Genomic DNA, 14,027 nt, shown 5'->3' on the forward strand with positions numbered 1-14,027 from the left:
CTCTCTAATGTCCACATAGATGACTTTGTAGGTGTGCAGAATTTAAGTCTTTTTGCAGGTATAGATGACAAGGTTTATGGCCAACCTGAAGGACAAGACACTACCATGGCCTGTGATAAAAATACATGCTTCTCCTCCCTCTGTGTGTGCATGTGCACCTGTTGTGACATGTTATCACTAATTATTGTTACTGCATTCTATTTGGCCTCAAGTTCCAACTACACTGGCTTGCAACTATATAGGAAAATGCCCCGGTATCATATAATTTATCATCGTTATTGTATAAAAAGAAATTTGCTGATAACTGCAGTAGCTGTAATGATGATGAGATATGAAGTTCACAGGTTATTCATGAGGTTATTTCATGTGAATCGAGATAAAAATCAAAGTGACAGGTCTACACAGTTTAGTGCACAGAAATGCTATCATGAATGTGGCGGGTGGGTTATGACCGAGCAAGAAACATCAAAAGCTGTTACAGATTTTAGGCACCAATGGTGCAATACAGTCACAAACAATAGCGTTCACCAAGGTGCTAAATGTCTCCATAAAACTTTTATCACCCAGTTGTCAACACCTTTCATCTCTGATGATCAGAAATAACTGCATTACCTCAGGCTAGAAGCAGAACATTATATTTATCCAAGCCATTTCTACAAGCAGCCATGCACACGTACACACATCCACACAACAGTGCAACTCTACTTTTTTTCTTATATTTTTGTTCCTAAAGAATTGCTGAAGGACCAAACATTACAGCAGAATATAAGAATAAAACTGGCAACATAATGTATGTTTATGAGCAACATATCTAGTTATATTGTAATATATAACTGAAATGGACACAATGTAACCTCCCTGGTTGATCAAAATGTACTAAAGTCTTTTCTTGCCAGCCTTTTTAAAAACGGAAATCTTCAGGAAGCATGCCTCCTATATCCGACAGTGGACCAACAAAAGGAAAAAAGTAAAAGCATAACTTCAAGATTAGGGTACAAATTCCAAGAAATGTTGGTTGTTATATAAATCAAGGCTACTAAAGGTTTGCTGATGCTAAAATATCAATGATACTAAACAAGATGAATGAAAATATACATATATGAACGTCAGAAAATATACCCACAACATTCAAAATACCCATAATTAAAGAAAAGGAGAAAAAAATAGACAAGCTTCTGTGTACTTTTCCAGTCACCACATATGCAAGTAGCTGGTCTAAACACCTTGCATTGCCATGCTGTTGCACTAGGTATTGTTAGCAGTTGTCATGCCATGAAGATAGCAGCATACTTCAGTCAAAGCACCTGAACACAACTATTTTCTATTTCATAAGTTGGTCCTCTACTATCTGTTATGAGCTTACTGAGATTTTTTTTTTGTAAATGAGTGCCTATGCCTTGACAATGAAACTTCAAAACAATTTCTTTCACAACACAACAGAATATAAATTACTGTTCATAATATACTATGTATCTGTATATTGCATAAAGACTGATGTTTGCTGTCAATGTGTGTGTGGTCTTTTTTCCATATGGTTAAAAAAAACCTTAATAAAAAGAAACGTAAAAATGTTTGACCAATGCTATCTCTACTAACCAATAATCAGTGGAATTTTGTGAATGCACAAACACGTCTTGGCATGGCTCTAGAAATCCTGATAATGTATCTATAAAACAGAGGTATAAGAAAAGTATGTATAAATACATGCTGACTTTATGCTACTCTCTCCAATCTCCAGTGAAAACATCAAACAAACATGACTCTTCCTGATAACAGTACTGGCGCAATCCTTGAACTCCCAATTCCTAATCACTACTTGAAACCACAAACAAGTCTCATGACAACAATTAGGTTTAGAAAATTTAGAGTATTAAAAAACATTTTGACATGTATATGTTCATAATCAGCTAAAAATATGAGAAATATGAAAGATTGGAAATGCATATTAAGATAGGAATAAAAACACTTTATTGTACAAATAATTCAGTACAAGAAGTAACATCTGATGGTATTTCAGATACGCCAAATAATAAATTATACATGGTCTCATCATCAAGAGTCCTATGCAGTTTATAAACAGGTTCAGAGTTCACATCATGTACATACAATGAACCCTTGACAGATACAATAATAGAAAAAGAACAATACAAATCTTAGCACATGACATTTAATTAATTCTGGAATCAAGATAAACACAAAATTGGACTATACATCATTGTACCCAACATTCTATGCATTCAAACCATTCACTGTAAATGTCAAGAACAATCGACGACCAAAAAAACATGAATCTCAGGGCCTTCTTGATGCCTCAGACTAATGTCACCACTGCTGAGAAACCACTCACATAAACTTGATGACCAAACAATAAACAAAAAAGTCTTGAAGTGAGTCATCCGAAAATTCACTTTGGTTAGTCTAAGTATTGATCCATTTTCGGTTTTTTAAATAAATTTGCAAAAGTAAAAATGAGGCGAACTGCAGTTTATTCTGTTCAATACTTTAAGAACAGTTCTTTCACACAAAAGGATAAGAGCATAAAGAACTAGTATGTAATCTACTAAGCTGTTTAGTAGCTATGAGCATCTACTCCTAACACAAAAATCATTCATTATACGGACACCTAAAAACCAGCAGGAGGTTACTTTGTAATAAGATGCTGAATTCTTATATGTTACAACCACTGCCATAAAAATATCATTTTAAAGTTTATCACAAATAAGGTAATCACAACTCATTTCTCAATTAATTAAACTCCTCAAAATACCTACTGCATATCAATCTGCAAGACACTACTCTTGCAAACCCTCTACCTTGCCTCCAAAAAAAAAAAATTTAATACGAAAACTATAAGTTTATAAAGTTTTTTGACCCATGTTTTATATTCTCCCACCCCCTACTCCTCATGACTAAACATCGACAATGACATAATATTTTAGTTTCAAAGATCACTCAAAGATGCTAACATCTAAGTAGCTATGTACCAAGAGAAAACGTATGATTGCACACAGAACTGTCGATTTTCTCACAAGTGGAATTTTAGCACAGTCCACCAGGGTACTTTTCCTCCTCATCTGCTGTTCCTAAACTACCACTGGTTCCTCCCTCAGGTGATTTAGACCTCACTATGCCTCCAGGTACCTTCATATCACGGGCCAGTTTGGCAAACTGTGGAGAGATAAAATGTTCAGTAGATATAAAGACATCCTGTACCTGCAAGTTATGTCTGACACTCATCACTAAAATACATTCCTTGTTGCATTCAATGCATATCTGAGGCTACCAAAACCTGTAAAAAGTTTAGTGTGTAAACATTTTGGTGCTTTCATCTTTTATCTCTAGTAAAACTGTTACACTTAGTAGTACATATACTTTCAAATGCATGAACATCTGTATGACACTGTAAAACACACATCTCAACTTACAGCATTATCCATATATTTAAAGATGGGTAAAGACAGTGTAGACCGCGCTGATTCATCATCGCCATCATCATATGCTCTCAACAAATCTTGTACAGCCCCAGCCTCTTCACTGGTACCAAATTCAGGGTAACTGCGAGTAAGATGTTTTGGAGAAAATTCAGAAGAAGGGAAAAAAGAACCAGAAACAAGAGAATTCTCTGTCATTTATGACATTCTCCTTATCATCAATTTATTACAAATTTTTATGTCATCTGGTAATGTCAAAAAAAGAATAATAATATTAACGAGCATTTTCAGTGTTTTTCCAATGATTTGCTCAGGGTGCTTTAAAGAACTGATGTCCCTCTGCCTGACTGGCTGGAGGGGACAAGCTTTCTGTCTCGTCCATGGATCTATGTCAAGTTTTGGTTTCTCCTATTCATCTGTGGTGTTTGTTGTGCTGATCACCTCCATTATGGATTGTTCTTCAATGCTTGTGCTGCGTCATTCCTTACAATAGACATCTTCCATTAATGGCTTCTATCTCCTGTTCTTCGTTTTGCCATCTTGCTTTGGATTTTTGACTTTACAAGATTTTGCACCTCCTTTACCGACACTTTAACTATTCTGGCATTGTAGACTATGTTATTTTCCATTTTCGATTTATGAACCACGTACGTTACTACATGTTGTCTGTAGATTAGATTTTGCGCTTCAAAGATGTCCTCTAGTGATGTGTTTGTGTCATCCTGCATCTTGCTCTGTGCATGTAACTGGACTGCTGTTACCTTTGCATCTTCAGTGCCAGGACTGTGTTCTGTTCTCAATTCAGTATTCCAGCAAATCTTTCTTTTTACTGACCTACACTTGAAATTCAAGACATTGCTTATATTGATCCTTGCTTTGCGAAGATTGTCTTCAAAGTCCAGAGCTGGAAGGAAGGGACTGAGTTTAAATAATGATAAGAACAGAGAAAAGTTTTTTTTTTGAGACCAGCATCCATTGTTATTATGTTTGTGTGTTTTTCTTCTTAGTAAAGCCCTTTGAGACCACCTTTAATGGTGGGGAAAAGTACTTTACAAATCAACTTTACTATTATTATAGACAGACCTATTCACATAAACAGAATCACTAACAACCATGCACCCATATTCGTATGTAACAGACAAGCTCACTTCTACTCATACACAAGGTAAATATGAACACGTTATGCATGTTCATCGTCAGGACAGGGCTGCAGTTAAGTCTCTGTTCTTAAAAAAATGGATCTTAAGTTTGGATTTGAAGGTGGTAAGAAACCGGTGGTAAGAAATCAAAATTCATAAATAAAGCTGTGGATAAGACAACAATATGTTTATTGCTGAAAGTAAAACAGCAAAATGCATTCTGGACAGCCCTTTCCTTTTATAATCCTCTACATGACTACTTTCACATGATGTGATAGCTTGCAGCATTCCCATTCCCTCAGCTCATTGTTACAACAAAGAGTAATTCCTGTACCTAAAATCCACATTTAACTATAAATTACAAAGATAAAATGCAACAGTGGCAACGAAACAAGGATAAATAAGTTCACCGACCTCAAAGCAGTTCTGAAGAACTGGTCAGCTGCAACATAATCTTCCTGATGAAGATGAATAAGAATAATTCCCAGGACAACTTTGCGTACATGAGCATATGACTCCACTTCCAAGTAGAAGTTTATCTCCTTCTTCAGACACTCTAGAGCCTCATCAAACCTTGTACCAGAAGTATGAAAAATAACTGTTTATGATCATACTGCAAGCATGAGGATCTTTTAATATTCTTTCTTGTCAATTTTATTTTAGTTCTGCATTGTTTAGGTAGAACTCTTGAGAAATGTAACACTTCTAAAGTTAAACCAAGTATTATGGTGTAATAATGTTTTTTTAATAATTAGAAAAACACTAAGTTAATTGATTTTATTTTGAAAACTGTAAGAAAAAAAATAGTGTTACCTGTTTTCTTTCACCAGAAGCCTTGCTGCTTTCCCAATAGCCTCCCCTGATTGCATCGGTCTGTCCTCACACTTGAACGAAAATGAATTGTGGTTTCATAAAAAAAAAATAACTTTGTCCTCAGTTAAGACATACAGTAAAGGGACAGATGGAGAACTTAGTTTTCTTTAGCTCAAGGGATTACAATGCAGGTTTACTTGAACCAAAACAAGATTGCATACATAAACTACAAAATCCCCAAATATCAGATTGCTAGAGGTTTTAAGAAAGTAAAATGGTGTGGTATATAATTTTATATTAACTAGAAGCTGAATAAAGCTAGAGCTTCTATTACACAGTCATGGCTTCTAAAGCACATGTTATTCAATTGACATTATTTTTGTTGAGGAAGATACCACAAACTAGAACTCATATAAAAATGACATGTATATACATAAATTGGGTTGTTTGGTCCACAGAACAATTTTCATAGCTGCAGCGTATCTCTTTTGTTAATCTAGCCAGTTACTCACCTCAGCAACCTCGCATGCCTTTTTGTAAAGATGTATTGCCTTACTAGGATGTGTTTGTTCCACCATCCTGGCCAACAAAAACTTACGATCAACTATCAAGATTTATAAACAACAGTTACTCATATTACATTTTCTAACAAAGTCACCACATGACATCTCTAGAATGCAGTATACTGTGTGTGAGTATATATATATATCTTTATTTTTGCTAATCCTGATTTAAATGAGAGGGGAAATAAAAGATCTTACCATTTTTGACTCTCTTAACTTTTACAAGAATTAAAAGTTGTATTATAGGCAATTAGAGAAATAAATAAAAAGAAATAAAAAGAAATGCTTTGGGACTGGATATTAATATTACAAAATATTAGCAGGCAATTAACATTACATCTCTTTCTCCAATAAACGAAAAAAAACCTATTTACTACAGTGTCCAACAAAGTAACAAACAGGTCTTACTATTACAATCACAAACAAAATAACAACATGAATTTTCATCAACACAGACAACATCAACTAAGTACATTCAAGTTATACGTTTACTTTGCAGCTTTTTCCAGTGTAAGAGCTGCAGTGTCAGGGGTTCCATGTTCTTGGAACATGTATGCTGCTAGCTCCATGAAATCTACTGCTTGATCATAAGCCTTATTTTCCTTGCACAGCAATCCAGCCTGCTCATATGATCTGCAGACAAGATAAAATGTCAAAATACTCAAGTGGTCTTAGTAAAGCAGCTAAAAAATAATCAAAAGATATATCTACAAAAGAACATGCAAACTTGCATAGTAAAAAGAAAAGAACCATCTCAATTATCATTACAAGCTTGTAAATGACTTGAATACAATTCTTGACTGCAACATGCTTAACCATCTTCAGTCTCAATAAACATACAACCATGAACAATTACTGTTATATATTTATATTTCAAGATCAAAAGACAAAATCCTAACAGGCTTGACACTTCACTTATCACTGCCTAGAAGTGTATGATAAATATGATTTCACTTACTTGGCTGAATGGAAAGGTTTAAACATGAAGTTAAGAAAACAATAATATATTTCACTGTAATATATTCAAAGTAATTCAAGAACAGTATTGCTACTGCTGTAACCTTTCCCTCTCTTTATCAAATCTATTAGATGCACTCATATCTGCTGAGTCTATAAAACAAGTTTTTTTTTCCAGAAACTGAATTTATAACTGTTCTGTAACCTTTACAATTTGCATTCAAAGCACCAAAGCTAACTTGCAATTCTAGTGTATATGTCCATTAAGAGTGAATTGTGGGTCATTGCTTCAACCTCATCCTTCCCTGTCACATTTCTTCTTTCTGGCAGTCAGCATGTCAACATACAGTTGTGATAATCTCTACTAAGACATTGCATGATGCTGCTTTTGAATTCAACCATAACAAAATCCCATTATATTTATCTCCCTCGTCCTGAGTCAAGTAGAAGACAAGAACCAATATTCAGCTTGTTTGTCTTTGTTGCCTTTGCATCACAAAAAAGGATATGAATTCATGGCTTTCTGTGCTTCTGCTGCCTTCACATAGGATTCTATTGCTTGGTCATATGCTTTGGCATTCTTGAAGGCTGTGCCTTTAAAGGCATACAAAGAAAACTATAGCAAATATCAACATTAAATACAACGATTCTTGCACCTATAATATGTCTCTTTTTCTCTTATTTGCATAAACACATACACAAAACTCATATTTTGAAATAGTAAGTTGGATCCTATTGATCTTCTAAGCAAAGTCAAGGTTGATTATTCTGACATGAATTTTTTGTCTAACTCATTATATTGATTGTACAACTTAAATGGATTTCTCAAAGTATAAAGGGAAATAGTCTAATGTTATTACAAAGTTACTAGAGATCATTTTCAGACAGAATCAGATATAATCTGCTTAATTATTTAACAAACAATTCTAGTCTCTAGTCCTTGTTAAGTGCACAATGCTCATGGAGTGAAGGTCTGTAACGATACCTAAGCCCTATCTTTTATATGGTTTTATATACAGCTGATGTGTCAAAACAAAAAGAGCTACAAACATGTCAGCAGTAAGAAAACTAGTTGGTCATGACAACATCTCCTAAAAGGACATGTCTAAGGCCATGCCCACATGCTTGCTAAAACTTGCACCAATTACCTGCTTTTGCAAATTCAGCAGCAGCTCCATCCAAGTCAGGTTTCCATTTGAAGAGAGATGTCTTCATGCTGACAACATAGTGTCATATTTATTAAGAATAATTATATTACTCTTTTAACAAGGACAACAAATGGGCAGCTATGTTTTTGTCAAAATTTGTATATAGATGCTGAAAATATGGCAAATACCAACCACTTTGGCACTTCTTCGAAGTTATGAGTGATCTAACTGGTTTTTGCACTCACCCTTTCTTTTTTCACACTCACTGAGTCTTTCACTTTCTCTTTCACTCTTTCTCTCTCTCTCACAAACTTATTAAAATACACTCAATATTACACTCATAACCATCATATTAGCTGGTTTCATTACAATGGTTTTTTCATTTTGGTGTGCCCACAAAAAATGTGCATTTTAACTAAACATCTCTCTTTCTAAACAAATCTTTTAAGATATGTAATTCTGCCTCCACTATAAAGCTGCACTTTTGCTTTTTTTTAATGGGGGGTGGGGGGTGGAAAGTATCAAAGAAGACGGAAAATGAGATCTGTGGCAATACAAAAGAAGGTAACAAGAGAGATTTACTAGTTCATGCATTGGTAAAAAGATTATGAACCCCAGTATACACAAATCACATCAGTTTAAGAAGACTAGACATGAAACTAAAGGCCTGATTTGAATGTAATAAGCAATCATCCTACACAATCTTTACTAAAAACTTTTTCGTGTTTATCTGTTCAATTCTTGGAGGTATTTATTGTACGAAAAAAGGCATATGTTTTTAATATATAATTAAAATATTTTATATACCTATCTAATTCTTAATGTTTAGTACATGAATTGTCTGCAGCGTGCATGTTGCAACAAAACGCTTTTATCAATGTGAAATAGAATTTATATTTTTTTCTTAACACAAAAAATCTAAACGAATATTTTGTTGTTGTTGTTGTTGTTTTTTGTTTGTTTGTTTTTTTGTTTCTTTGTTTAAACTTAAAGTACACATTATATGTTCAAAGACAGTGCAGACACCGAAAGTCTCGCTTTACATTATTCGCTAAAATTTAAATATGATCTTATTTTGAAAAGTCATCTGTAAAACAGATATGCATTGCACACGAATAGCAGCGGTTTATGAATCAGCCGTAATCAGCTGTGATGAAAATCAAGATTAAAAACTGAAGACCGTGAAGAGGATATTCACTGCCGTTAATACGATCTAGGCTTGCTTCCCTGGGCAATTTGATACGTAATGTGTTTTCAGCTTTTTTGATTAAATTAACAATAAATACTCATGGTGGAGTTAAAAATTAACCCAGAACTCACCATTTGTCGGCTAGACGTAAATGTTCTAAGCCTTCAACAAGCTTTTTGTCAGTGGTAGCCGACATCTTGAAAGCTCGTCTGCTATCAGCTCGCGGTTTCTCGTAGAAACTCGCATGGATCTTTTTTATCTTTCGTTTTCCATTGTTTTGTCTGCGGTAGAAACCACAACCGAAAGTTTTAGATCAGTCCTGGAAATTCATTTATATGCCTGCAAGATACTTAAAAATAAAAGTGACTAAATGTATTTCGTCTGGTAAGAAAGAAAACTTAACAGAGAAATCCATATACAACAACAAGAACAGAAAAATGATTACCTTTAGAATCAGGTTAGGAAATATAGAACAGCAGTTTAAAGGGAAATAAATCTCGACTTCCTTATTATTACTGTGTACTAAGCTTACTTCCCCTTCACTGTTATTTCTACAAACTTTTTTTTTTTCTTTTCCATAGACCTATTATATATATAAAACACATACCGCTCCGAGCTTTCCCTCTGTTTCTGCAGACAACGAAAAGAGCAAATTACACGTCACGCTAAAATAGTCGGGATGCACATATGACTTTTCCACTCCTCACACACCAATCGCTTGTTACTGCAGTTAGAGACACTGACTTCAGACCTATCATATATATATATTGCCTGTTGGATCGATCTGTTGCATTTGCGATGGAGTGTATTACAGCTTGCATTGTGTTTTGTTATGTAGACTGCGGATTGTTATTCGTGCTGTATGTGGACGTTGTGGTAACACGGTCCGGTGAACACCGACATTTTGTCGTTATCTTATTTTGACGTCACATATCCTTCTGTCAGTTGTGAAGCGCCATGAGCTGACCACAGGATAAGGCCCTATACAAGCCAACACATATTGTTTTTTATTATTATTATTATTATTATTATTATTATTATTATTATTATTATTATTACGGAACATTCTTTCAATGTTAGTAGCTGAGAATATTGAATGTGTAATAAATGTAATTAATATTAAATTGTATTCCTTGTTCAATTTGTTTCTGTATTTGGCATATATATCTTAGCTCTAAAACATCCGCTTAATTATATATTCATTTATAATTATTCATTCGCTAAAGCAATCGTATATGAATGGGTCTCCACCCAGACGGAAACGAGGTAGCTGACATCAAAGTGAGACTCTCAACATCTGAAGTAAAGTGTCTAACCGACCTCAGTTGACAAAACCGGCAAACCGCTGCCGTCATCACCTCATTACGTCAATCATACTTAATGTCGTCATTTTATAGCTGCCGTCCCTTAACCACTAATTTGACGTAACTCTGAGGTCGATTTTGCAACATCAAGCGTTCCAACGGTTCGATGATTTTGTTCCTTAATGCTGCTCAGACGATGAATTCTCCACCGCGGTTAAGCAGCGATTCCATGGTGATGCGCTTTCCCGCTCGACTGTGGCGCATTGTCAACTCCTGCACGTCTGGGGCCATCTCCTGGGGGCCCAATGGAAAAACTGTGCGAGTGTTGCGGCACAAGTTTGAGAAAGAATATCTGCTTGCAGTCTCCAAACCATTCAAGACGTCGAAGTTTGAAAGTTTTGTACGTCAGCTAAACCATTACGGATTTAAGAAGGTATATGCATATATATGTCGATTGCAGTACATGTGTAATATATTTATCACAACGACCAACGATCAATCGTTACACATCTCCCCCTTGCAGCTAGCTCTTCGTTGTTGATGCTTCCTATATAGCATTATTTTGACTGTACTTTATCGCCATCTTTGCCCATTTTTCTATTCCTCCATGCACTACACATTTTTCTGTCGTGTTCCTATATGAATGTGATTCTGCTCTATATAAATTGCACATCATCATCATCAACAACAACAACAACAACAACAACATCATCATCATCATCATCCATACAACTTTTAGAGAAATACCATAGCTCGCCTTTTCACGTGTTTTCTGGGTGTATGAATTGAATGCCGGCATATTGTTGCAGATCACCAACCCCATAATGTTAGATGAGAGCAAAGAGGAGGCGGCGAGTCTGTCCGAGTACCGTAACTCACTCTTCACACGAGACCGCCCCGAGATGATCGCCTTCCTCCACCGCAGCTGCCGGCGCTCCGGCCCAGAGAAGGGCGCCAGACGCCAGCGACCCAAACCTCGGGAGGCCACGCTTTGTCCGCAAGTAAGAAAGTGCACACAGCTGGTTTTGGCCATTCCTACAGTTTACATGATACATTAAAAAAGATTATACGATTATGCCTGATTCCTTCTTACTCTTTCTCTCCCATTTCTATTCAGGGTTGTTGCTAAGGTACAGTCTGTGCATCGTGCTTGCGATCTTTTCAATGCTTCAGTCTGCAGTGGAATAAGTTTGATTTCATATATGTACGCGTGCTTTATATGTCGCAGTCTTCGTCTCAGCCAGCTGGCTTCAATGCAGAACCCAGCTCAAACAATTCATCTATACTTCTTCATCCCTTGCTGCGTCCAGACAAACCTGCTGATTTTAACAGTGAGTTTTGGTGCATACCGTACATCTATGCGTATGAAACGTTCATCAACAGGTTTTTTTCCCTCTAATCGGTGCTAAACACATCTTGCATATAAACTGTTACGTTTGTGTTTCCCTGTCTCTCTGTCTGCAATGTGTGTGAGAGACATGCACGAGAGAGAGAGAGAGACTAAGACACGCTTTTTTTTTTCTTTTTTTTTTAATCGAGTTACCGATAAACCAAAATATGAAAAGGCTGACACGAGATGAAATGTAAACAACTGTATCCTCCATCTTACCGTAATTACCGTATCAATAACACGGTCGATATTTTTGTTGCTTGCAGATTGTAAGAGTAATTGCTCTGTTGGCGCCCAGCCAGGTCCCACCTGTAGTGTGTTGAAGTAAGTTGCTTAATAATCTGTAGTTCACTTGCTTTGCACCACTAGTTCTGAGACAACACCTAACACATTATAGCACAATGTGTAAATGTAATTGGAATAGATTTTGTTCGGATAATGACCGTGAAATAGAAAGGCAAATATTAAAAAGAGTGTTGGGGGGGGGGGGGCTGTGTGTTTCTCTGTGTGTGTAGTTATATGCTCCCGAAAGGTGAACACAAGATCCAAGGCTTGACAGTGCTACGTGACTTGTCTTCATACGCATTTCGTTCCGCAAAAGAAGAGAACGTCCAGCGACAAGTCCTCTCCTTCATGGACACGGATCAGAGCAATGGCCCAGCTCCTGGAAACGTCACGTCGAACCAGGTGATCATCGGCTCCAAAGAATCGACTCCATCTCTCGCCCCATTGCTGCCGTCATCACCGCCGCAGCAGCAGCTGGACATGGTCGTGGACACCAGGGTAAGTCTTACTTGCTCAGACCGACAGATTCTGGAAATAAGTTTGACGGAAGTGACGTAAGTCTCATACCTGCCACTTCGTCAAGCATCCTGATGAACGTCACCTTGACGAGCGCCTCGTCGGCGGTCGAGCCATCGGTGCTGACAGGCAACTTTCAGACGCTGATGCCAGTTTCCAGTCACGTTGACACCTTGCAAGGAAGCCCATGGATATGCTTCTCGGACCGGCCTGCAGCCAGTTCCTCCAAGAAGTCTTCCTTCGATGACGTGGAACAATCTGCCCCTGCCGAACTCGACTCGGTGGTGAAAGCATCATGGGCACCCAGTTCCGATCGGCATCAGTCACAGAGCTCGGTTCTGACCCCCTGTTCTTCTGTGGAAGAGGCCATCTACATCGACACGCTGATCGACTGTCAAGCTGGCCTCAAGCCCCGGGACAGCGTCAACGCTAGTCTGTTGTCGACTTCGACTTGGGACCCCTGCCTTAGGTCATTGACGCTTCTAAGAGTTGACCTGCCGGACACGGGATCCTTGTCGCCAACCAGGGAACTCATCCAGGTCAGTGAGATCAAAGACTAAAGGATGGTATTTTTTTCCAAGAAGAGTTTTGGACGCTCTCACACACATACAACCCCTTGCTACGCTACTAGAAGTGCACCTCAAAATTATCTCAGGAAATTTCGTCGCTGAGGAAGCGAGCTTGTTATGAAAATATATCTAAAAACCTGGGGAAAAAAACCCAACAGAAAAATGGTAAGAGATGAGTGTACGCATTCTTGGCATATGGTTAAAGCCGTCACTAATGAAACTACCCATGACCTACTATATCGATAAAGTTATTACATTTTCAGTCATGAGAGGTGATCACTCCATCTGTCCAACCAGGGTAAACATTCCACATGGTTGAATAAACGATGTGACTGGTGTGGAATATCTTGATAAAACAACAGTCGCAGAAAGCAAAGGGACAGTAAAACACTTGTACCCTGAGGCTTGGAGGTGTGCTTTTGATATTAACTTCATCAAAGCAGGGATTGTGATAACCCGGACAATAATCAGGGTATATCACTTCCTTAGCATTTTGGGTGAAGCATACTCTCATATTTTAAGTCTTGACTGAACACACGAAGATCGTAGAAGAGCAAAACTGCTTCCCCTTATACACCATTGTGCTAGAAAAGTCTGGAAAAATGTTTGGTTTTAAGTTGATTTTAAAAAAGGTTTTGAGATATAAAAAATATAATTTAAGTGTACTATGGAATACCCTGTGGTCTCCAGGAGTTGCAAAATGTTGAAGATGTTACAAAACAT

General features: G+C 37.0%; 2 protein-coding genes across 2 annotated transcripts; one reads left to right on the forward strand and one right to left on the reverse strand.

Moving 5' to 3' along the window:
* Positions 1-619: 619 nt before the first annotated feature.
* On the reverse strand, positions 620-9,521 carry LOC112576698 (gamma-soluble NSF attachment protein-like). Its single transcript, XM_025259347.1, has 10 exons — positions 9,372-9,521; positions 8,052-8,119; positions 7,413-7,497; positions 6,905-6,922; positions 6,439-6,579; positions 5,896-5,962; positions 5,384-5,454; positions 4,985-5,143; positions 3,426-3,555; positions 620-3,168 (listed from the first exon to the last, which is right to left on the reverse strand). Exons 1-10 carry the CDS (start codon positions 9,434-9,436, stop codon positions 3,040-3,042), a joined length of 933 nt encoding a protein of 310 aa, XP_025115132.1. The 5' UTR covers positions 9,437-9,521; the 3' UTR covers positions 620-3,039.
* A 1,184-nt stretch (positions 9,522-10,705) lies between these two features.
* On the forward strand, positions 10,706-12,803 carry LOC112577055. Its single transcript, XM_025259967.1, has 5 exons — positions 10,706-10,977; positions 11,354-11,545; positions 11,773-11,875; positions 12,201-12,258; positions 12,450-12,803. Exons 1-5 carry the CDS (start codon positions 10,711-10,713, stop codon positions 12,775-12,777), a joined length of 948 nt encoding a protein of 315 aa, XP_025115752.1. The 5' UTR covers positions 10,706-10,710; the 3' UTR covers positions 12,778-12,803.
* Positions 12,804-14,027: the final 1,224 nt, after the last annotated feature.

The sequence above is a fragment of the Pomacea canaliculata genome, linkage group LG12 (assembly GCF_003073045.1).
Source record: "Pomacea canaliculata isolate SZHN2017 linkage group LG12, ASM307304v1, whole genome shotgun sequence".
Classification (NCBI taxonomy): Eukaryota; Metazoa; Mollusca; class Gastropoda; order Architaenioglossa; family Ampullariidae; genus Pomacea; species Pomacea canaliculata.

Coding starts and splice junctions, on each gene's coding strand:
- LOC112576698 (XM_025259347.1), bottom strand. CDS start 9,436: ATGTCGGCTACCACTGACAAAAAGCTTGTTGAAGGCTTAGAACATTTA. Junction 5,455..5,895: donor AGGCATGCGAGGTTGCTGAG/GTGAGTAACTGG, acceptor TTTTCGTTCAAG/TGTGAGGACAGACCGATGCA. Junction 5,144..5,383: donor CTTCTGGTGAAAGAAAACAG/GTAACACTATTT, acceptor TTCTGGTACAAG/GTTTGATGAGGCTCTAGAGT.
- LOC112577055 (XM_025259967.1), top strand. CDS start 10,711: ATGATTTTGTTCCTTAATGCTGCTCAGACGATGAATTCTCCACCGCGG. Junction 11,546..11,772: donor AGGCCACGCTTTGTCCGCAA/GTAAGAAAGTGC, acceptor TATATGTCGCAG/TCTTCGTCTCAGCCAGCTGG. Junction 11,876..12,200: donor CAAACCTGCTGATTTTAACA/GTGAGTTTTGGT, acceptor TGTTGCTTGCAG/ATTGTAAGAGTAATTGCTCT.